The 23088-nt window shown below is 38.1% G+C and overlaps 1 protein-coding gene across 1 annotated transcript in view; it reads right to left on the bottom strand.

Moving 5' to 3' along the window:
* WDFY3 (WD repeat and FYVE domain containing 3) overlaps positions 1 to 23088 on the bottom strand; it is a 175717-nt gene that overhangs the window by 24231 nt on the left and 128398 nt on the right. Inside the window, exons 30-43 of the mRNA XM_065688594.1 lie at positions 22409 to 22626; positions 19649 to 19884; positions 18400 to 18534; positions 16328 to 16507; positions 14117 to 14350; positions 12147 to 12246; positions 10439 to 10599; positions 9638 to 9867; positions 8656 to 8765; positions 7607 to 7789; positions 5641 to 5798; positions 4415 to 4492; positions 3187 to 3414; positions 2343 to 2396 (exon numbers count right to left, since the gene is read on the bottom strand). Coding sequence (XP_065544666.1) covers positions 2343 to 2396; positions 3187 to 3414; positions 4415 to 4492; positions 5641 to 5798; positions 7607 to 7789; positions 8656 to 8765; positions 9638 to 9867; positions 10439 to 10599; positions 12147 to 12246; positions 14117 to 14350; positions 16328 to 16507; positions 18400 to 18534; positions 19649 to 19884; positions 22409 to 22626 — 2305 coding nt within the window. The remainder of the gene's footprint in view (positions 1 to 2342; positions 2397 to 3186; positions 3415 to 4414; positions 4493 to 5640; positions 5799 to 7606; positions 7790 to 8655; positions 8766 to 9637; positions 9868 to 10438; positions 10600 to 12146; positions 12247 to 14116; positions 14351 to 16327; positions 16508 to 18399; positions 18535 to 19648; positions 19885 to 22408; positions 22627 to 23088) is intronic.

Genomic DNA, 23088 nt, shown 5'->3' on the forward strand with positions numbered 1-23088 from the left:
TGAAATAATTGAAGAAATCACTTGGTCAGTCAACTCCTCACTCCAGTGAATGTGTTTCAGGAATACTGTGTGCAGCACAGTGCAAGCCCACCAAGTGCTTTGTGTGTGTGCAGTCATATGCCAACATGGGCAAAACCAGAGACTCTTCAGTAGATCTAATCTGTCAGCTAAATTGCAAGGGAGCTGTTCAGTCACTCAAGTAATAATGGGGTTTAAGAAATGCCTACAGATAAACCTACAACATGGTAAATAAGAAATGTGGCCAGTATGTTTAAGTACTGTCACGAAAAGCTGAGACACTTATGACTGATAGATCAGATGGACATTTTACCATCTTTCGTAACTCCCTACAACATATGCAGCTTATTCATTAGTCAGCTGACTTCTCTGCTAGGCAACAGTTTGAATAAAAATTGCCTCAAGGAAAGATACAGATATGTGGAAGTTGGTATAAACTAGAAGCATCCAGGGGCAGGCTTTAAGGCTCAGACTTCTTCATTAATTTAGCTGTTTCTTCTTCAGTAAAGATTCTGCTGGTTTGTGGGTGGCAGACCAGCACAAGAGTATCCATTTAACCAAAGTAATTCTTTGAGCATTGTCTGTACCTTTAGGTGATGATAATGGATTATGAACACTTCATTATGGTGGTGGTGGTATGGTGCATTGTTTTGGTTTTGTAGTTTTTGGTTGGGGCTAGTTTTGTTGAGGGTTTCTTTTGTGGGTGTTTTGGTTGTGGGGTTGGTTTGTTGTTTTGGTTCTTTTCCCTCTTTTGTCCATCCCATCCCCTACCGCAGGCTAATTCTTATGTTCCTCACTTGATTATGAAGGTAACATTGGAAATAGAAGAACTACATGAGAACAATAAATATGTCAAAACGATGATAGGAAAAGATAAAAGAGGTATTAAGGAGCCAAAAGCCTTTCCAAAATTGAAATACACTGATGCACATGGATGGATGAAAACACATTGATTTTATATTGCAGTTGAAAATTTTCTCTTCTGACTACTGTTTAACTCCACCCTCAAACTCTAGAAAGCTCCGTGAATGTGTTCAGTTCTCCACCACAATAATTTTTTGTTTTGTAGCATTATTTCCCATGTGTTTCAAAATTAGGTTGGGTTAACTACAAAATATCATTACTATAAATCCAGTTCAATGCTTTACGTTACGTAGAATTGTAGAATACCACTGACACTCCAGTCAAGATTTTCCCTTGTCCATTTTTGCATGGAAATACATAAAATGTAGGTTGTTTGGTTTTGTTTTGTTCGGGGTTTGGTTTTGTTCGGGGTTTGGTTTTGTTCATCTGTATGATAGTAAAGTGGGAAACCCATGATCGGGATGACAAAGAGATTAAGATCAGCAACACAGAGATTTATTATTTCAGGGCAAACTGGCGGAGCCCCAAAATCAAAAATTTAAGGCACTGTGATCTAACTTGCTCACTTATGTTCAACTAAGTCTTCAATCATTATCACCATAAAAATACCAGTTAAAGAATGCTTAAAACCTCTGAGGAACCAACTTATGTATAGCCTACAAAGAGAAATCCTAACTAGTACCTAACTGCTAATATGAAGAAACAAAACCAGTAACAATTTATATTGAATATTCTGTGTAATAGAATTACTTTCATTTATACATATTAGTTTATTGCTAAATGTAATTCAAAACGAGTGAACACACATTACACATTGTACTTAGTGATGGGCAAGACTGCAAATGTGATTAACAGAGAAGCAGCATAATACTGAGAGGCTTGTAGAGAAGCCACTTCCAAACAAGTCCTTTAAAAAATATTAATTATGCCTTGGAAATAAACAAATGTGTAAATTTCATTAACAGTAAAAATGAGAAGAGTCAGCTAAGACAGAATTAATCTGGGCTCTAACAGAAATAAGTCTGTTACAGCTCATTACAGCCAAAAAGGAGCAAAACTGGTCACCAGATCCTCTCTTAGAAAGAAGCACTTAACTTTTCCGATAAGTGCTTCCAAGTGATTTTGTTGCCCATTACTAAACATGTTCCATCAACCATTAGTTCAGATCCCAAAGCCACAACACTTCACACAGTGAGAACAGTGGTAGCACAGCCCAACACAGCTTGTTAGTGTGCAGCAAGGAAGGCAAGATCTACAGAAAATTTCATTAGATGAAGGTTGAGAAGAGCACAGAAACATCTTCTAGACTGATTACTGAAAAAACCTTTAGGCCTGGAAATAATTACTGAAAAAGCAAGTTGAAAGCCAAACATAGAAGCCTTGTTAAGATTGCCTAACATGCAGGAGGAAAAAGGTTGTATTTATTTCACATTCTTTCAGTCAGTGTACGTGTTCTTTACCTTTTGTGGAATGGTATCATCAGATGTCTCAGGAAGTCTACTTGAGAAGTCAGACTGAAAACAGGGCATCAATTATATAAGCATCAGAGAAAGAACACTTTTGAGAAGAATGTATGATGGCACGTTCGCCACTTTGTGTGAACTAGACTGTCACTAAAGCTACTGTGCGCCAGATCACAAGCAGATAAATATACCTAAGGGTTTAAAACTGGCTGAATGCTACTTTTTGTTTGAGTTTTCTCAAGTACTTTGACACTCCCGCTTGAGAAAAAAGATCCTGCATGCATGTGCACATGCCTGAAAAGACAATAAAGACTGCTCCACTTCTTAAAAATGGTGTTGCAAGATTAACAGGAGCTAACTGCCAAGTTTTCAAAGGCCATGTGGTTTTCTGCTACACAGCCCATATTTGTGTTTTTGGACAGATGGAACTCCCATAAACACACCCAAACCAAGGCCCATGAACTGGTTTCAGATCGCTGTTTGCCATGCTGTTTAGCATAAGGCTGAGAACTCAGACTGAAACCTCCCATAGTTATGGTACTTCTCTACCTCTACAGGCTTGTGAAGATGCTTCTGCTATGCACTGGCATGATCACTTAGTTAATGCAAGCACACCATCTTATGTCGCAATTGCTAGTCTCTGAGTTCACTCAGTTTTGAGCCGAGTGATTTAGTCCCTTCCCTGAATAAACTACTAGGAACAACCGGACATCATCAATCATCTAGGACATAGCAGGTAACACCAGAGTAAAATATCTTTCTTAACAAAAACTTGTTAAAAAAATATACATATTTTACAACAGGGCATGAAATTACCCATCACAAAATCTTGTCTACTTACCAGTACATTCGTTTCTTGCTCAGCCTCAGGCATGTAGGGATACTGTACGTAAAACATGTCATTTCGCACCATCTTTTTCCTCATTCTGCAGGGACCTTCAGTCATCTCCAACATCCACTTGTCAAGATGGGAGCCAATGGGGGGACCCCACAAACCCCTCTCTCGTAGTAACTCATATTCAATTTGAGACCACTCTTCTGTCACGTATTTTAATGCATTCTGCTGACGCTGAATACAAAGACATTTGTAGATGCATCAGGAATCACGCTTTTAAGCCTGTCTCTGATATGAGCAGAGACATTTTCCACAGAAAACCATGTAATAATAACTCTAGTAGCATTTTTTAGTAAGTCTTAATGACATTTCTGGTGTCAGTTAACATAAAAGCAGGGTTCCCAATGTAATCTTCTCAACAAAAAAGGAAGAAAAAAAAAAGTACATGAAAGCTCTGCTTTTTGTTTATGTCGTTAATTGCATGTATTTCTAAAAAACAAATATGAAAGAAATGTAACAGTAAGCCACTGATTTTGAAAAACGATTTTAAGAATGGAAACAAAAATTGTTTTGGAGGTCTTCCCTGACTGTACCTACACTGTAGAGAGAAATTAAATGAAGCAATGCTTGATGATTGCTTTTTTAACTAACTGCTTTCAATGACTTGTCTCTCTCAGAAGTGGGTTTCTTAAGATTTATAGCACACAGCTCAGGAACTAGTTTGAACCAAAGGTCTTTGGGGATATTTGAAAGAAACCACAGGGTGCAATGATTTCATTCTGGAAGGCACAGAGCAGGCACTTTCTATCACTTCACAATTTGGGAAAAGTACCATAAAATTTTCTTTGTGTTACTATAACAGTAGTATTTGTACACAATATTTCTCCACATCTTCTCTTATATTTTTGTACAATGTTTTAGAAAGACAGCATGTTCTAGTATATTTGCAATCTCTCTCTTTTTTTCTTTAAACTCCTAAGGAAAGACTAATTAAGGTTCTAGAAAAAAGTTAAGATTTAACATGTAATATTGATAGAAGAGCTTTCATCTACCACCAGATCAGAATGAGTTTCCTCACTTACTGGATTGCATTTAAAAAACCTTAAAAATAACAACTGCATCTAAACATTCAAGAATTTTACCAATGACAACCTAATATTCTATGAGAAATGGCATCAGTCTAGCCTAACAGGTGAAAATATCAGTGTCAGGCAATGAATCCTCTGAACCATACCTCCTGATATTCCTTATACTGCATATCAACCAGGTCCCGAACCACTGCAATGTGAGTAAACATCCACTGGGAAATTTCCTAATACAAAGGTAAGAGGACAGACAGAAAGATGCTTTATAAAAGATTTTGTTTAAATAAAAAGCCTATGAATACATCACTTTGCTAAACTTACTCAAGAAGGATAGTTTCTTGAAAAAATAAAATTGCTTAGACGATGACTTTCAAACTACTGCATGCAACAATATTTAAGGTTTTGTTTTGTTTGATGTTTTCTGGCAAGTATTTGGAGAATATTCCAAACTACATAACTAACAGTTCAGAACATTCCCAAACAGTTGAAGATTGCCACTGACAAATATTACTACTTTTCACTATTTCCTTTAAAGTAATACTTTGTATATGCTGCCTAGCTTGTTGGAAATCCTCAAGATAGATGCCACTCCTCACTCTACTGCATTATACTTGTTTTCACTTATTGCTCCCTATAATGATACAGCCAGCAATGGTGCCTGTCAGCTCAATGTGTGAGGTTCTTCCTTTTCACAGAATCACAGAAACATTAGGGCTGGAAAGGACCTCTGGAGATCATGTAGTCCATCTCCCCTGCCAAGGCACTTTCAAATCCTCTCTTTCATTTGATTTCAGTGCCTCAAATACGTTATACTAACTCCTGCAGTGCCCCATTAGGTACTGTCCTGCTGACAGCACCACTGCTGTGCTAGTCTGGTCTAATATTTTTTCTTATATTTTGGTGGGGTTTTTTAAGCAAGCAGGTTTATTAAGTGAATGCCCAATGCTACTGTCAAATATTGTTATGCTCAAATCTCCTCTGCAGTACAATAAAAACAGTGCAAACCAGCACTTCTTCAGTCATGATACAAACACGCTCATAAAGGGATTTTCCTAAACCATCTTAGGGGCAGGATGGAAAGAAGAACAAGCATCAGTCTTACAGATTCCACTGCAGAACAGTAGTGCAAATTGGATTTAAGACCCAGATTAGCAAAACAATAGAGTTTTCACTCTAGGCTTAATGTTACAGATAAATAGATGCACCTACTAAATTAGGACACACATAAGATGTCCAGTCTGGATATTCAAAAAGGAAAATGAAAACCAAGCACTAGATGACACTTCACACTCTGCAGGATTCCTTATATTCATCACATAACCTGAACATACATGGCTGGATTTTAGACTGCATGTTATTAATTGATAGAAAGTACCTGCGTAGAGAGGTTGTGTTTACTCAGTCCACTCTCCTTGCGGTTTCTCCTAGAACCAGTTAGTTTAGAGAGTCCAAACCCACTGCTAACTCGTGAAAGTTTGGACTGTGTGGTTGGAACCAAAGCCTCCCCTCTACTGATGCATTTCTTCTCATGAGCTGAAAAAACAAAAAGAAAGTGTTTGGAGCACTTTTTAGGTGGGTTTCTTTTACCCTACCCCCCATTATAGTTATTTTTTTTAATAGAATAACCTTTTCTGCTGCTTTAAAAAGGTGGGTGTTTGGGGATTAGGGTGGTGTTGGGGAGTGTGAGAGTCTCTTTTGTTTGTTTGTGTTGGTTTTTTTTTTTTGTTATTTAAGAGTGCCCAGCAGCACTCACATTTATGTCAAACATTCATGACCTGTATGAGGAAAGATCCCCAAGTAAAATCTGGGAATTGCTTGCATTTTGACTTGAAGCATGACAAATATGCTTATTGATTACTGAAATCAGGGTCCATGACCTATGAATGCTGCCCTCACCTGAAGAGGTGAAAAATAACTATGTATTAAAAAAAAAAAATAAAAAAATCATCACCTCGCCTCCCCTGTACCCCCACCAATTTTAATGTTGCTGGTTTACATCCCTTAAAGAGCAAGTGGGCATTACAAAGTACAGAGACAGCATCTGGAGAAATATTTTTTTCTCAAGACAGTTATAAAGATAACAATTTATATAATTTATGTTATAAACAGTAGACACTGGTGAAAAAAAAAAATGCAGCTGAGCATCATATCCCTACCCAAAAAGATGCTACAAAATGACCCCACTAACCAATCTGGTGGCAAAAAACGCTGTACTGAGCAGAGAAGCTAAGTGGGCCTACTGCACCTTTTTGTGCACACACACCCATCCCAGATGATACTCAACTCCACAAGACTGGTGAGCTTACTTTAAAATTGTAGTAAAAAAGGAATCACAGTTTAGTTCAGCTCTCTCAACAGTTAAACGTTCTCCCAATATTCAGCTAATATATTGTACTGTGTATCAGATACCTTTGATTTAGAAAGTACATGCTCAAGTTCCTCATTATTTGTTTAATACACTTCACTTCTGAGCTTGCTTTCTCTTCTTTTAAAACCACTACTACTTTCTTATAGCAATAATTTCTCCAAAGAACTTTCACTCTACTCAAAACATTTCTGCAGACATATTGACTATCAGGGAGATACTGGAACTTCAGCAAACATCAGTCAGGGTTAAAGCATATCCAGAAATAGAGAGACCACAAAAGTCCCCAAGTATTACAAGTTTGCAAAAATGCTTTCTGTACATCTAATTACTTTAGAGCTGTGTAATCATCAAAGGAGTCCTGTCTATAGAATTTTATTACCTTCTGTCTAAACTCTCACTAATTCAGTCCAGCAACAGTTGGCCTTCTTTATTACATAGGTGCAGAGCTAACTTGTGCTTAACTTGTTGTCCACCAGGATTCTCTGGTCCTTTTCCTGCAAAGCTGCTTCCTGCGTGCAGAAGTATCACTGCTGCTAGAGAAGAAATGCTCTGCCCCACATTTCCAGCCTTATCACCAGACAGAGAGCTTGCAGACTGCACCCAGACATGATCAAGAGGGGTCCCTATCCCTGCCTGGCACATCCAGTGAGATCTGAGAATGGTAACTCCAATCTAAGTGTTCATGACAAGGAGCTAAATCACTAATCCATAATACGCTATTTGGTACGTGCTGCCTCACAAATACAAGACATTGTTGAGACCACCAACAGTGTTGAACAAAGGCCCTGTGTGCAGTGGGTTGTAAGTATATCCTAAGCACAGTAAAGTTTCTGAGTGAGAGATGTTAAACAATGACAGTTTAAGGTACTTACTGCTACACAAAAGCTAAACCCATATTAAAACATCCATTGCATATCGTTCATTTCAGGGAAATCTACCATTCAGGATTAGATAAATGCTCAGTTACACTTACCCAAATGATTCTGCCAACACTTTAAACTTGCTTCCTCAATAAAAGGTCTTGCAACAGTTATATCCACTTGGCCACGATCATTGACTGGTAGAGTCACTTTGAAAACTTCTTCTAAAACCTGTTTTTTACTATGGATCAGCTCTGTCCACACCCTGTTTATAGCTTTTAAAAGAAGCTGGCGACCTGCACAGGTACAAGATCACAAACACCAAGCTCTCTATGGTGTTTATAGAACTGGCCTTTTTACAGTAATGAACTAAATAATTTCTGCAATTATACTCTAGTTTCTTCCCCTCTTGCATGACTTGTAAAATGCCTTTGACCAGACTTTTTCTGCCATTTATGTGCTAGCAGAAAGTATCTAACAGTTAATTTTGACAACTTTTTCTCTGTGAATTTGAAACAGTGGATCTGATGAGTTGTTAGTTATTAACAAAATGAGATTCAAAATCTCATAGGTCTATAAACACATATACAATTCCATACATACATTACACTTAATACTTTTACATATGACTGTGTATGTTAAGTACACACATGCATAAATAGCAAATAAGCCATCAGTCAATCAAACACGTAAGGAAAATAAGTTAAAATTAAAAATCACTCCATCCTTTCTTCCACAGCTAGTTCATATATTTCCTTTGAGTGAAAGACCCCAAGGATGCCACTGAATAATAATTTTACCAATTATCTCTTACCTATGTTCATGTAAGATCCAGCTGATACAAAACAATAGCGCACAATTAAAACAACCCACTTCTATTGCATCCAACTCAGTGCATATAAAGCAGTATCTCTAATTCTGGTGCATGTCTGGAAAATAATGAGCTCTTGCTATTTTAACAAAACAGTAACTTATCCTGGATATGTCTGTCTTGGTATTTCTAAATGTTTTTTTAATCTATTTTTAATATATTTTTATAGACTATCACCCCAAGGCCACAATTATCTTACCCCAGCCCTTAGAGTAAATGGGGTGAAAGACAGCGATGACAATACAGAAGTGGCATTAGAAGACATTTGTGGCTTTGTCATTCTCATATTACCTTCACTGACATCTTGATTGTAGACTCCATCTGGTTCTATATCAGAGGGGATCATAATGTGCCAAGTTGTCATCCTTGCTTCTGCTTCCAATCCAAACCCATCGACATTGCTACAAACACACAATGAATTAACAACAACCAGGAGAAAAAAAAGAAACAAGTCCCCTCCCCCCTCAAAAAAAAACCCCAAAACCAAGCTAAAGTATTTGATTCCCTGTGACAGTATCACAAAGATTAACACGTGCTCCTGCAGTAACATATTTTCACTTCTGTGGAGGACTTGAGTCACAAGCTGAACTGAAGGTTTAGGAAATATGACACGCCACAGACACTGATGGTGCTACAGGAAGATGATAATATTGAAGAAGCAGACGAGGCCACAAATAGCATTAGAGTTTCTGATGATGATGCTTCCCTGGTGTCTCTGGATGAAACACAAGTTGTCCATCTTTTTGGAAAATAAAAAAGAAAATGCCAGGCAGGCATTTGCAGCAATGCAGAAAAGTTGGTGTCTACAGTATTTTTCATGGGCATCTGATTTAATGCCTGACTGGACTTTTTCAATGCCATACATCAAAGTACTAAATATGGAATTAGTATTAAATGATTCAATAGACCATGAATCTAGTGACAGATCCCTTTAACTATTAATTACTTAGCACCAGTGTTTCTTTCTACCTTGAAAACATTTCAGATTATCAAAGCATAACAACAAATGGATAGATAAGTACTTGTGTCAGTATTTTTAAATACCTCTGTAAAAGGAGTTAGAATGTTCTCTATATCTGTGCTCCTCAAACTTAATTCTGTTTCAAAATGAATCCCTTAAGCTTGCTTGCATTTCATTGGCTGAAAAGTTGTTAATAGTTACCCAGAATTTGCTGACTTATTCGCAAGGTGAGTGCCACTGCTGAGAGAAAACAGGTCATCTTAATACTTCACAGCCCTGGTTCTGGAATGAACTTCTGTCTGAAATACTTACCTTCCCACATGCAGATTAATCAAGCAGTGAGCTAGGCAGCTGATGAACTCTTGATCATGATTTCCAGGTCCCAAAATTAAGTTTCTGTTTACAGTAAGGACCCTTAGGGAATCAAGGAGAGCGACTTGCTGAGGAACAGTTTTGTGTGCCCTTGAGAACTGATACAAGATGGTCCTGTTCAGGCAGTGATAGATAGCGTCCAGCGATAGTCCCTGAGATCTTCTTTTCGACTAATGTGAAGTAAAGCAAACCATGATCAGATAGTAGCAGAAAATTGGCACGCAATCTTCCCCTGAATTGACCCATGTTCATTTTTTAAATTAGTATTTTACTAAAAGAGTCAATTCCATAAATTTCAAGGATTGAAATGACATTAATACATGCCAATACGCTTGTAACTTTAACATCTATAAAGATGCTGCTGATTGCTAGCACTAGAAGTCTTCCAACAATCTCAAGCAGAAGTCCAGGAGGAAGCTTTCCAAAAATGTTGAAGTTATTTTAGGAAGCTTCCCAAATTCATGTGAGGTAACATTTTTTTTTATTTTGGGGGATGTCTAAAAAAACCGCAATGCAATCTGAAAGCAGTTTTTACTCAATGCTCCATAATAAAGCACTTCATACCGACAAGATGTGCTAGGCAAGCTCAGCAGAGAGAGAAAAAACCTGGGGAAGAAAAACATACTTCTCTGCTGACCTGACATTTGCCACTAGCAGGTTGCTTAGTGACATCACTCCATGGATTTTAACATAACCTGTGAAAATGTTCTTGCAAGCAGGCTAATGGAACACCACTGTTACCTGTGCAATGAGCTGGATTATGAATTCCACAAGGAGTTTGGATTCTTTGTTGAACATGCCCTGCCAAAGCTTATCTACCACACGCTGTGTAAAATAAAAGACATTGTTCACCAGTACTTGGTAGCTTCCTCCACTTGTTATAGGCAGAGATGCATCTTCACCTAGGTAACAAAAAACCCCAAAGTTTTATTCATATATCAAAAAAACCCTACACCTGCATAAGTACATTCACACTAGTTTATGCTTCTTAGACTTATGTAAAAGAGAGAAAGACTCAGTTAGAGCTAAAACACCCCTACAATGATCTTTGATGGTAACTGAATATTTTAAATCAACAGTGACAAAGACCTAAAAAAAAAGGGGGGGGGGGAGAAGGGGAAGTGAGGAGCCTAAGCCAGGGAGAGTCTAGAAGAAATGGCACTCCTGTGATCCTGAGGCATCATATTTATGTACGGTCTTCTCTTTCAACTGGAGCTGCATGTGTGCAGAACCACTTGTAGCTTTTTAAAAAGATACCTTTGCTTTTTCAAATTGAAAATAACCTTTTAAAACACTTTGAGATGATAAATGATGTCACCTGGCATGAATTCTTCCTCACTGCACTTTGCTCAATAAAACTAAGAGTCAATGGGCATCAGTTGCATGTGTTAGCATGTAAGTCGATGTCAATCCAGCTGTATTGAGAGAAGCTTGGCAAGTACAAGTTCTTCCATTAAAAAAAAAAAATAAAAAATTATCCATGGTGTTGATGTTGCTGGAAGTTCCCCTGCATTTATTCACTTGTTGCCTTATCTGCACATAAAGAAGCTGACAGCATTGCACCTGGAGGAAGCTAACAAAACCTTGAAGACCTGGGAAAACTAAAGTTCTGCTCATGTCCTGCACAGAAGTACTTGTAAGGGCAGGAGATTCTTCTGACAACTTGATTCAAAGCTTCATGTAACATGATTCTGGATTTATTTTATTAATGCACTGCACTCAGAGAAAGACAAATCAGTGCTGTGGCAGGAAAGGGAGAGCCTTACAGCACTTTGAAACAGGAACGCATGTTGTGCCATGACATTTAGAATGGAAATATAGCAGACAGAGCTCCTGGGAAGTCCAGCAGACCACCATGAAATCCAGCTGGGCACCTGAGCAGCGATATTCCTACAGGCGGCTACAGAATCATCTAAATCCTCGCAGGCTTAGATGGTGGGACAGCCTACCCTGCTGACATCCAAGTCACAATCTTCTAATTCTCTTCCTACCTGTTTAGTAACTGGATCAATGGAGCACTAATCCCAGAATGAGGATTAGTAAAACTACAGCAGGGGAAAGAGAAACAAAGCTAATTTTTAAAATATTGAAGTCCAACCATGATAAATTGAGAAAAACTCCAAATACTCTACCAAGGCAAGAAGGACAAGAGAAGATCCAGTTTCAATTCTTTTTGACATGACTGTAAATTGTCTGGCTCATATATCCAAAAATTCACATCATATAGTTTTCCTGAATAACCTCTGTCATGGCTTTGGCACAATCCACATAATAAGGGAATATGCAAGTGCAGCAACATCATTTACACATCAAAGGAAAGGAAAGGGCAGGGGAAAAAAAATAAATGCCATCAAGTTGTACCAAAACAGGGCACTAATAAAGCAAAAGTTAAATAATCAAAGCCTTTTGCCTAAATTAATAGATTAATAATTAAACATTGTTCTATTACCCAGTAAAACATCAGCTGCAAGTAAATGGTCCATCACTCCATCCAAAACATATGTCTGAAACTCCTTCTGCTGTGTTCGTGTTGATCTTTCAGGGGAAGCCTAATAAAAAGAAATACAATATTTAGATAACAAACATCTCTAAGTGAGCAAAAAGAGGGAAGGGGAGGACAGTCTAGGTGAGTTTCTCTTTTCTTAGCTTTTGTGAACTATGTTTTTTTTCTCTTAACATTCTGCCTCGAGTAAAAAGTCTTGGCTTTATTCAAAAATTTAAGAATACACATCAAGTACACATCAGTTGTATGTGTTCTTACAGAGTGGGCATTAATCCTATTTAAATCCAGTAAATGTATCTTCTGCCACCATAGGAACTGGAAAAGAACACATTCCAGAAAGATGCATGAACTTCTAAATAAACATATGGTTGAACTGTGACCTTCTCAGCAAAAAAAGAGGAAATGGCACAGATCACACATGTAAGCTGATCATCATTTCTGTGTGGGGTTCTGCATATTACTACAATGGTCTTTATATAGTCATTTAACGGATGGATGAGCTAAACCTTTCTAATTACCTTTGCACTTAAAGGGGAAAACCACTTTATCACCTTGTGTTTTTCAATGCATACATAATCATATTTAACTGAATGATCCACTTAAAGAGTCCTAGAAAGCAATATAACATTAAGTCATCCTACTTGGTTTTACCCTGTAACGGTTTAGCAGTGTGTACATACCCAATTCTCTGTTTTTGCTAAGAGGCCAGTGATGAGTGATAACAGATTAAAACAGCAATAAAACAATCGCAGCAATACAGCCTCAAATATGCTTCCTGATGTTTGCAGGTAACGGCATCTTTTGAGAATTAATTTTTTGCTTTGTGACAGCAGATGCCCAACTGACCCAGGAAATTTGTTAGGAAATATACAAGCATAGTCCAAAATTCCTGCAGCTATCAAAAAAAGTCAGGGACACTCAACAACATACAGACGACATAACAAAATGATAAGTCTAGGAAGAATGTGAATTGATGCAAACAGAACATTTCAAAATACATTGTCTGAAGAAGGGGTGGGCAGTTAAACAGAAACTGAACTCCTCATTCCCTGTCTCACCATTAACAGAAGGATGCTTTCTGCAGGTGTCACAAACTCTAGAAAGTAATTTACAGTAAGATAACAGTTATACTGGTTTTGTTTTTATAGCATATGGTGCCATATGTCCTGTCACCACTTCTTCTCTAATATGAATAAAAAAGAAACCTTAATATTTCTGCAGGGATTCACAGCAATTTTATATTTCCTACAAAGTCAATATAGCTGTCATGGTCTGAAAGATGCTTTAACAAATGATTTGCACTCCACAAAAATAAAACTTGAAGAAAGCTACAACATCTCAAGCTGCACTGTTGAATATCTAGTGTTGTGATCTGCTACTTGTGTTTCTAGACAAAAGGGAATAATGTCTAAAATGCCAAAATAAGACTATGGCTGCTCTAAATAGAAATAAATCATTGACATGATGTGCTCAGCAACTGACTGGCCAGATGAAAATTAAGCCATCCACAAACAAAAGTGGTAGTAGGACTGCAGTGTGGAGGGGAGAACAGGGCACAGCAAGAAAAAAGCCAGGTAGTCACCAGGCAGACTGTCAGCTCAGCACCTGAGATGGTCACCAACTGATACAAATGCTGCAGGGAGCAGGGAGAAGTCCAGAAAACATTCTCAAAGGAAGGCTGAGATAAACCCTCTGCATTTGCTTTCTTAGGTTCTCCAAGCTGTTAAAGGTGAGCAAACTACTACTTATGAGACAAAAGTGTTCCTTTTCTTTTTAACTCTTATTTCATGACAATTTACAGGATACCACTGAATCCCAGGTCATCACTCCTCTAACTTTAAAAGGTAAGTAGAGTATTTCAGGGAATAAAGTGCCATAATAACCAAAACAAAATACAAACCCCAAAGAAACTATACCTCTAGCAGAAGATCTACCAGTGGAGTCTGTTTGCTGGCTGGTGTGAGACATAAGTTATCAATTATCATCACACGCATGAAGTCAAACACAAACTTCTTGGCAGGATGGTTGGTTAGGTATGTCTTGGTGCCAACATTGCAATATTCTGACTGGCTCCTGTTCATGCCAGAATCAGCTGCAAAGGCTTTAAACTCTTCAGCTGGGGACCCAACTTCATCATCAAGATCAGTGACCTGTGAAACACGGCATGTTGTAACTCTACAGATCAGCAAATTAACAGCAGTCTTTTTGCTACTCTGTTCTTCACTTGTCTTTCTAAGGCTGTTTGCTTCACAACTAGCTTCTTAAGAAGCTTTTGTAAAAGATAATCATGTTCAGGATCAGTTCCCTAATACGCAACAGAAGAAACATCCAAATTCTAGTTTCAGATTCCCATGGCAAACAATAATCAATGAAGACCGGCATAAGCTGTGTGAACTAGAGGTTACATTTCATGTTCACTTACCACACTTACCAAGTAGTACTCAGGCAATTTCTAGATACTTTGCAAAAATACATTTTCTAATTGCAACAAAGACTTCCTTTTTCAGTTTTTAACTAAAGCAGTTAAAATAAAGACATAAGCCAACTAAAAAGGTTATCAAGCTGACACGGCAGAAAGCAAAGAAGGAACTAAGCCTTTTTTTTTTTTTAATAAGATACTTTCAGAGTGCAGTTTTGGGTCAGACAGTTTCCCAACATCTCTCTTTCTCAAAAAAAAAAAAAAAAAAAAAAAAAAAAAAAAAAAAAGGGAAGGTCTCTATAGCTTGAAAGCTGTCAAATCCTAAATTCTGACTGTTTTTATGTAATGCCTTTGCCTTCCTCTGGATGCAAGAAGAGACAATAAGGATTTCCCTCAACAAGATTACTGCATCAATAGCTTACATTCGAAGTAATGTTTTACCATTTGGTCTGCTTTGGAAGGAGAGATTTCCCAAGAAATTAAGAGAAGCCCAAACATGTGCTTTATCAGGTTTCAGTGGCAATCTCAGAAATGCTGAAAGATCAGTTAAGAACTTTCCCTGCTGAGTTTGGGTTATAGTGTTTTGTTGAAGAAACCTGGCTGTTGCTCATCTTTTTCACAAGGGATTGATTAGTTCTGCACATTTGGGCAGAGGGAAATGCTGGAGGAGTAAACCAATTTGGAGTCAAGAAACACCTCAAACAGCAAAGAGCTCCAGCTGTCAGGCAGCTACACAAAGTTTCAAGGGACCTAGCAGCTAAAGTAAAATTTGCTCTGAGGCACAAGGCTCCTCTAAAAACTCTATACAGGTGAATTCTAAACCAGCTTTATCAGTTTATAAGTGGCACTGTTTTCTTTCTTTTTTTGAGTGAGCTCCTAGAATCTGCTTCAAGTGAAAGTTTAACCTAAAAGCAAAATAAACTGAGACTCATCAGCATGAACCTATAAAAACTGATCTCCCACTTTTATTGGCAACAAAAAGATAGCATGCCACCAGTAAGTATTTCTGATGTATATATCCTCCATAGTTCTAGCATTTGCCAACCTGTAGCCTAACTATCCTTTCATGTTCTTAATAAAACTACTTTCAGATGTTGGCTAACAATATTTGTTTCCATTCATTTTCTAGAAATAATATAATTTTTAAGTGACACTAAGCTCAAAGAATACTTCAGGCAGCGACGCAAGCAAGGTTGAATTCACACCCCCTCCTGGCTCAAATTCAGTAGTCCCAGGTAATATAAGAACACTCTTTTGTGCTTAAGCCACAAAAGAAGAAATTGGAAGTGGGAGGAAAAAGTAGTTTTAGATTTTATCACACCCTCCAGAGCAGAGGTCTGAAAGCACAGGCTGACTCAGTCTCTCTTGCTTTTATAAATCTGAGATAACATTGTTTGTATGATTGAAAATAATGTTCCATTAGAAAACAAATTAAGCATGTATGTTCATCTTAACATGCAGTTTCAGATGTTGCTGCACAGCAAATGCCTTTCAGTTGAACATACACTTCTCTCAGTTCCAAAACACAAGTACAAATCATCCAGCCCAGCCTTTACAATGACCTGTTTCTGCAGGGTAAGTAGAGCTTTATCTTTGAATGACTGTTAATTGATAAATCATCAAATGTAGCATTCAGGGTAAAAATAAAACTAATTATAAACAAAATAAAACTAAAATAAAACTAAATAAAACTAGTTGGATTTCCTACCATCTCAGAGTAAGGTCGGATGTTGAAAGGAAACACTGTTGCTGCCAGTGCACACAGGAACTCTGGACTCATCCACAAGGAAATGAGGTCCGGCACATTGTGATACAAATATCGGAAGAATTGCATCAAGGTGACTGGATATTCTCGAAGCCAAGAGCCTTCTTCCTCTGACTGCCAAGGCTGGGTTTAAAAACAAACCGCATATTAGTACAGATGGCACTAACTGAAGAATGCTCATTTTAGAAAGAAGCTGCAGGAAGAGGAGCTGTAGGGTCAAATATGCTATCAATAACATTTGTCAAACATACAATGAAACACGTGATCATTACGTGATCAAAGACGGGGCCAAATATGATCAATCACATGGACAAACACTTCTTCAAGCAGATCAGAAAGAAGTAACTGAACACGTGGCCAAAAACACTACCAAGTGTGAAAAACACATCCAGAACATGTCAAATGTATGTTGGAGTACTTCTTAGAACAAGTGACCAAACATTTTCCAGAATGCATGACTGAAGCGCCTGAACAAGTGACCCGATCAAACAAGTGACAGAAAATGTGTTTGAGCACATCACCAACATGTGATGAATCACATGTGATGAATCACAATGTCACAGAACACTTGTCTGAGCATGTCACCATACAATGAACACCTGACCAAACATGTGAGCAAACACATGACTAATCTTGCCTCCATAATGTGTGCCAATTGAACAAGCCAACAACTTCTAAAAACCACAGAAATCACATGTCCAAACCATGCACCTACACAAGGTGACAATAAAACGTGATAACATAACATGTGTCCAAGCAATCACAAATACGTGACTGAAGACATGTCAGCATGTCACCATATCGTAAGTGCATGAGAAACATAGCTGAATATGACAAACATCACAACAGGACATTTCATGATAAAACAGGCTAGAACAAGTTGCAATCACATGAAGAAATGTAACCAGATACATGGCTGAACATGTGATAAACCCACAGCAATAACATATGACAGTAACCTATGCCTGAGCATGTGTTTGAACATATCACAGACAAGAGCCTGACGACATTTACAACACATGACTGACCATAAGACAAAGTCTGTGTCCTAACATGTAATGATTCCAAACATATTGGCAAACATGACCTGACTCATGTCAATCCAAAATATGATGGCACATATGAACATAAACGTGATGACACAGGACAAGACTTCAAGGCAAAAGCCAGCACATGTGTCTAAGCATGTCACAACTGTCTGAACCATTTGTGAGGATCAAAACCATGACACCATCAACAGATAGAACAAGTGACAATAGCAATGTGTACCGCAGCAGGTCACGAACATGTCTACTGTTAGCATACCTGTCCAGAAGACACTTCTGAAAGTGTTAACATGGGAGTGACATAGAAGCAATGCTTCTCAGAGCATATTGCAAACACATGATGACCAAAAAGGCAACAGGTGATGCTTTTCAAACATTTCAGGAGATAATTTTCACCAGATAACAGACTGGTTCCAAGCAAATACAGAATTTTCCAACTGAGAAGCCAACTTTCACTACTCTTGACATTAGATTCAAAGATGACACATTTTTCTGGCAGTAAATTAATTTCCTTCAGCATGTGGCTATTAATAGCCAGGGGACTTCTCTGCATGTGCAAAGTTCATGCACGAAATCTGCAACTCAGATAGCTTTGAGCAGATGGGATATAGAGTCTCAAACATTCCCCCACGATGCTAATCAGGAAAGAAATTTAATGTTCTCTGCCAAGGGCATTTTATCCTTCTGCTTTTTTGTTTTAATTGCAGGAAAACACAAAGCCCAGCCTTTTTGTGAAAAAAGCAGTGTTAATTTTATGGCCACTAATATTTCAACAGATACTGAAAAATATAGTAAAATAGAATAACCCACAGACAATGATGTTTTTCAGCCAAGTATTATGAGCCTAACTTACAGCTGAGTTTGTCATTACACTAACAAAACCTCAATTACTCTAACTTGGCTTTTGAGTACATGGCAAACTTGAACAACTCTGTATATTCAAACATGAACAAATTTGTTTATGCTTACAGAATTCAGCATGCTCCTTAGCATTCCCAGTAATAAGAAGGCAGCTTCTGTGCAAACACTGTGTACTGAAGAGGTAACGGTGCCACAGGAGGCAGGAACTCCAAATATGAATGTCCAAATAGAGTCTAAATCAAACTGTAAGAGGTGAAAGAGAAGAAAGAAGACATGAAATAATCTCCTACTCCTGTGCAATTTGATACTGCCTTTATTATACCTACAATACGCTCATTTGGCAGTAAAAAAAATTGTTTTACGTCCTCCAAACTTTACTCCCAAAAGCTTCATACGAAGGTCACTGAAGAAAATTCCTTCTAAACATGTGCTCATGTAATTGCAACTCTTACCTCTTCAAAGTATTTAAGTGTTTTGAAACGAGACCTGTCAGCAGTAGTGCTGCACAACCACCTCAGCCTTTTTCACTCACATCTAGAAGCAAAACCCACAAGGTATCCCACGGAAAAAAACACCAACCCAAACCAAGAACAAAAGTCACAAACCAAGTTGGTTTTTTTAATTGTTTGGACTTGCTGGAAAATACAAAAGTACAAAGCGTCCACCTCTAGCTTTAAGAGCACTATTGCTAAATATTTTAAGTACTTTAATTTCAATTTATCAGTGCTGTACTTCAATGATGTAAGCAGGAGGTTGGCTTCATGCCTTTAACTTTCTGTAGCACAGTACTGAATGTGCTGTCAAGCATTCCTATTGAGAAAACAGGCAGGCAGAATACCTTTGTGGTCTGAAATTCTTACTTTCCAGTTCCCGCTGATAAACAAATGTTAGCATTGCATCCATTCTGAACAGGCACCTTGTCTATCTGGAGTGCGGCTTTTCTCCATAAAGCACTATACTAAGGCTTCCTAGGACTTTACTTTAGACAATATAATACCTACTCGTTTACATACAATTAAAACAAGTCCAAAATCAACCTTTATCTGAAATAAAAGCTACCTTGTTACAAAAAAAATGACACCCCCTTCAATACTCATACCATGCCACCTTAAACCATGGATCTGCTTCCCATTTGACCCAAAACACATCAGAAAGACACCAGCAACAGCTATGCCATAACAGGCTGGCTTCCACATGTTCCCACAGTACCTTGTCCTCCCACCCCAAACAACACAGCACTGAACGCTATATCATGACTGTGAGTCAGCTGCAGAGAAGAACGGGGGGGCCTGGTTAATCCATTTTTTTCTTTCATGACAGACAGATTTACATTTACATTTCACTAGGTAATCCCTACCTGGCGACCCCGATTACACTGGCTGCTGCTGACAGGTGCACTGACCTGCAGGTTTTCAGGCAGTTCAGTGACAGGCTGCTGCAGGAAAAGGGCCATAAGGAGGAAATAGAGTGCAGGTACATTAGTGTGCTTCGGGAGAAGGGACTGCAGAATGGGAAAGCCTGGGAAGTGACAAGCATCCCGGTTAATCTCTCGGACTGTTGATCTGCCACCAGCACTCCTGCCGACATTGAAGCCTGAGATGAAAAAGTACAAAAAGCCAACAACATTAATTGGGAAATGCCCACAAAACTCATGCTTACCCAAGAAGTGAACTTGAGAGGGTGCCTCCTCTGAAATTAATGCCATAAAACATGAAAGTGTACATATAGACTATCCCAAACAAGTTACACAATTCTGCTGCAGATGTCTAACATTTTGATCAATAAAAAAAGGAAATGATTGCCTTCCAATATCATATAGATGACACTGCTCCCTACAGACTACTTAATGCCACTGCATGCACACACAGATCCTTTTGCTGACTGTGACCACAATTGTAGACTTTTAAAACACGCAAGCTTCTGAAAAAAACCCATATATTTCTGAGTGAGAGCAAAGATATTTGTTTGATTAACCTTAATCTCAGTTACAGATTCATATGAGCAAGCAGCAATCCCATTGTCCATTTAAGGTGATGGGCAGCTAATTTGCTTCCAGAGATATCTCAAGGGCACCTTGTAATCAGCGGGTATGAAGCATTAAATGCTCTTATTTTGTCTTAAGTGCTGCCAGAAGTACAAAACTCACCACTTCTGACCCTAATTCTACCCTAAATATTTAATCTTCCTATTAAAAAAACACACTGGGATGGCAGAAGAGCTTATTTTCAAGTGAGGAAGGAGGCAGGAAGACAATTCAGTCTCCTCACCAGCACAAACAGTAAGGCATTCTTCTGACACTGCCACAGAGGAGACTGTTTTTCTGAGGCTCTTACACAGATAATCTTTCCACCAGAAATTGCCTTTTTAAACAGAAAACATCTGTGAGGAATCAGACTAATGAAATCTTTGCTACGAAGTTCCAGGAAATCCAGCAGTAATCTTGAACAAAAACGGCTTGTATTTGTTTTCATGAGAAATCTTGGAGCCAATGTGTTGTAATTTATTAGAAAGCACATGGTATAAAAATTAAATAATCTGTCACTATCAGTTGAAGAGACATGTTTAAAAATATCTGTTTGGTCACAATCTATCTTGGATTCAATTAAACTGATACTATAGTAAGAAAAATAAGAAATCTCTTCAAATACTCAACAAATGTGACTGTAAAACAAAATCTTATTCAGAAAGATTTTGTGACTGAAGAAAACATTTATATTATTGGACGTTTTAAGTAGATACTGAATAAACAACAGTCAAGCCCCTATAATATCAATGGTTTTCAAATTAAAGGCACATGATGAAGAGAGCGTAAGATACTTAGATTTCAAAGGGACAAAGCAGAAAAAAAGCCGGACTTCATACTTTCATTTCAGAAAAAGCTCTCTTCCTGAAGTAAGGTCACTTTAGCACAAAAACAGATCATATACTGCTGCAACACAGAGAGGTGGTTCCTTGTACAGTCTTTTTAGGAACAACAATTAAGTTGAAAGTACTATTAATATCACTGTCCCGATCTAAAGATTATTCAAGGAAGTTGTGAATGTTCAATCCCTGGCAGTCTTCAAGGCCAGGCTGCACAGAGCCTTGGGTGACATGGTTTAGTGTGAGGTGTACCTGCCCATGGCAGTGGAGTTGGAACTAGATGATCTCAAGGTCCTTTCCAACCCTAACTATTCTATGATTCATGAAAGACTCTCATTTAATGTCAATGCGTTTGCATTGGTGTCTGAGTGGGCGTTCATCTGAAAAGCACTACCATATTTTGACTAGAAAAAGAGATCTATGGGAAATCACCACTATACCTGGCGATACATGCACAGAATTGACATCCGTTATTTCAGACACTTGGAGCTACATTTTCAGACAGCTCAGAGATGCTCAAAATGGATTCTGTAGCACTAAAGCCTTCTACACTAAACTCTAGATCATATGCAATAATGGAAAAGTCTCATAACCTGGATGAATGAGGCTTTATGAACCTGCAAAGTCTTTAATATGAGAGACAGCACAAGCATGCATGTGTATAGAAGAATGCAGTAAAACAGAGGGGAAAATAAAGGCTGAGATGGCAGCATAAACACAGAAATTCAAAGAAAAATCCTGGTAAATTTAATTGGCACAGAACTCACTAGACGAAGCAGCTCAGGCATAACACAGCATGATGTTCCAAGCAAACAAACAAGGAAATTTTACTGAATCTTTACTAGCTGTGTACATAAGGTTCTTGTTGCTATGTTTACATCTAGCTCAGATGTTCTACCAGGGGACATACTTAACCTTACCATGATGGTAACAGAAAAAAACCCAAAATGATTAGCTACATAGGCTTCATGCAGATGACAAGGTAATACTGAGTTTACAGTGAAATCTGTGCTGTAACAACTGATGGGCAGTTTTTGTAAAACTGCTCTCTTTTGTCTACGAAATCTAACTCTGAATTGTAAGAAGAATGAAGTGCAGAGCCATCTGGTTGCAGCACATGCAGCAGTAACAGAAAGGATGCATCAGAAACAGAAAGGATGCATCTGCCAGTATTCATGCAATAACCCACACCTCAACATACATACACACACACTTCCACGCAATCCTTCAGTCATGAGAAGCTTAGATGCCATACCTAGCACAGTACCAATCTTGTTGGTCAAGACAGAATCCGTCTGATCAAGCCAGCCTCCACCACTGAGACCCTCCTTAAATTTTATAAGGATCGATTGATTACTCAACAGGACCACAAGAATTCGCATGGCTGCTGTGACTGTGGTGGAATGCAGATGTTCTTCCATAAACATCATAATCCAATCAAAACCAAGTGTCTTGATTAGTTCTTCACAAGCCCTAATTAAAAAAAGAGAAAAAAAAGTCACATTTTACAGCATTTAGTTTCCTAATAGATAGTAAAAATTGGTGTCCTCCAACACAGGGCAAAATTCAAGATCAGAAGAAGTTCAGATCTGTTGAAGAATTAACTGAATTCTTAGGTAAGTTTGTGACACAACAGGAAATGCTGCTCACCAAATCTTGTCAAATGGAACACATACAGTTTTGCAGAAAGGGGAGACTAAATACAGCTCCTGGGACTATTCCTGAATGAGATTTCTCCAACTCCTGCTTTTGATAGCAAATGTGGAATGCTGAACTGGAAACATTTATCCACAAATCATAATTTCCAAATACTTTTCACTGAGCCTTACACAGGTAGAGAATTTTCACAAGCCTTTTTAATAAACTGGTATTAAAAAATGAAGGTTCTTTAGTTGGGATTTTTTTGTTTTATTTTAATTAAGGGAAGAGTTGCTT

This window comes from Lathamus discolor, chromosome 1, assembly GCF_037157495.1.
Source record: "Lathamus discolor isolate bLatDis1 chromosome 1, bLatDis1.hap1, whole genome shotgun sequence".
Classification (NCBI taxonomy): Eukaryota; Metazoa; Chordata; class Aves; order Psittaciformes; family Psittacidae; genus Lathamus; species Lathamus discolor.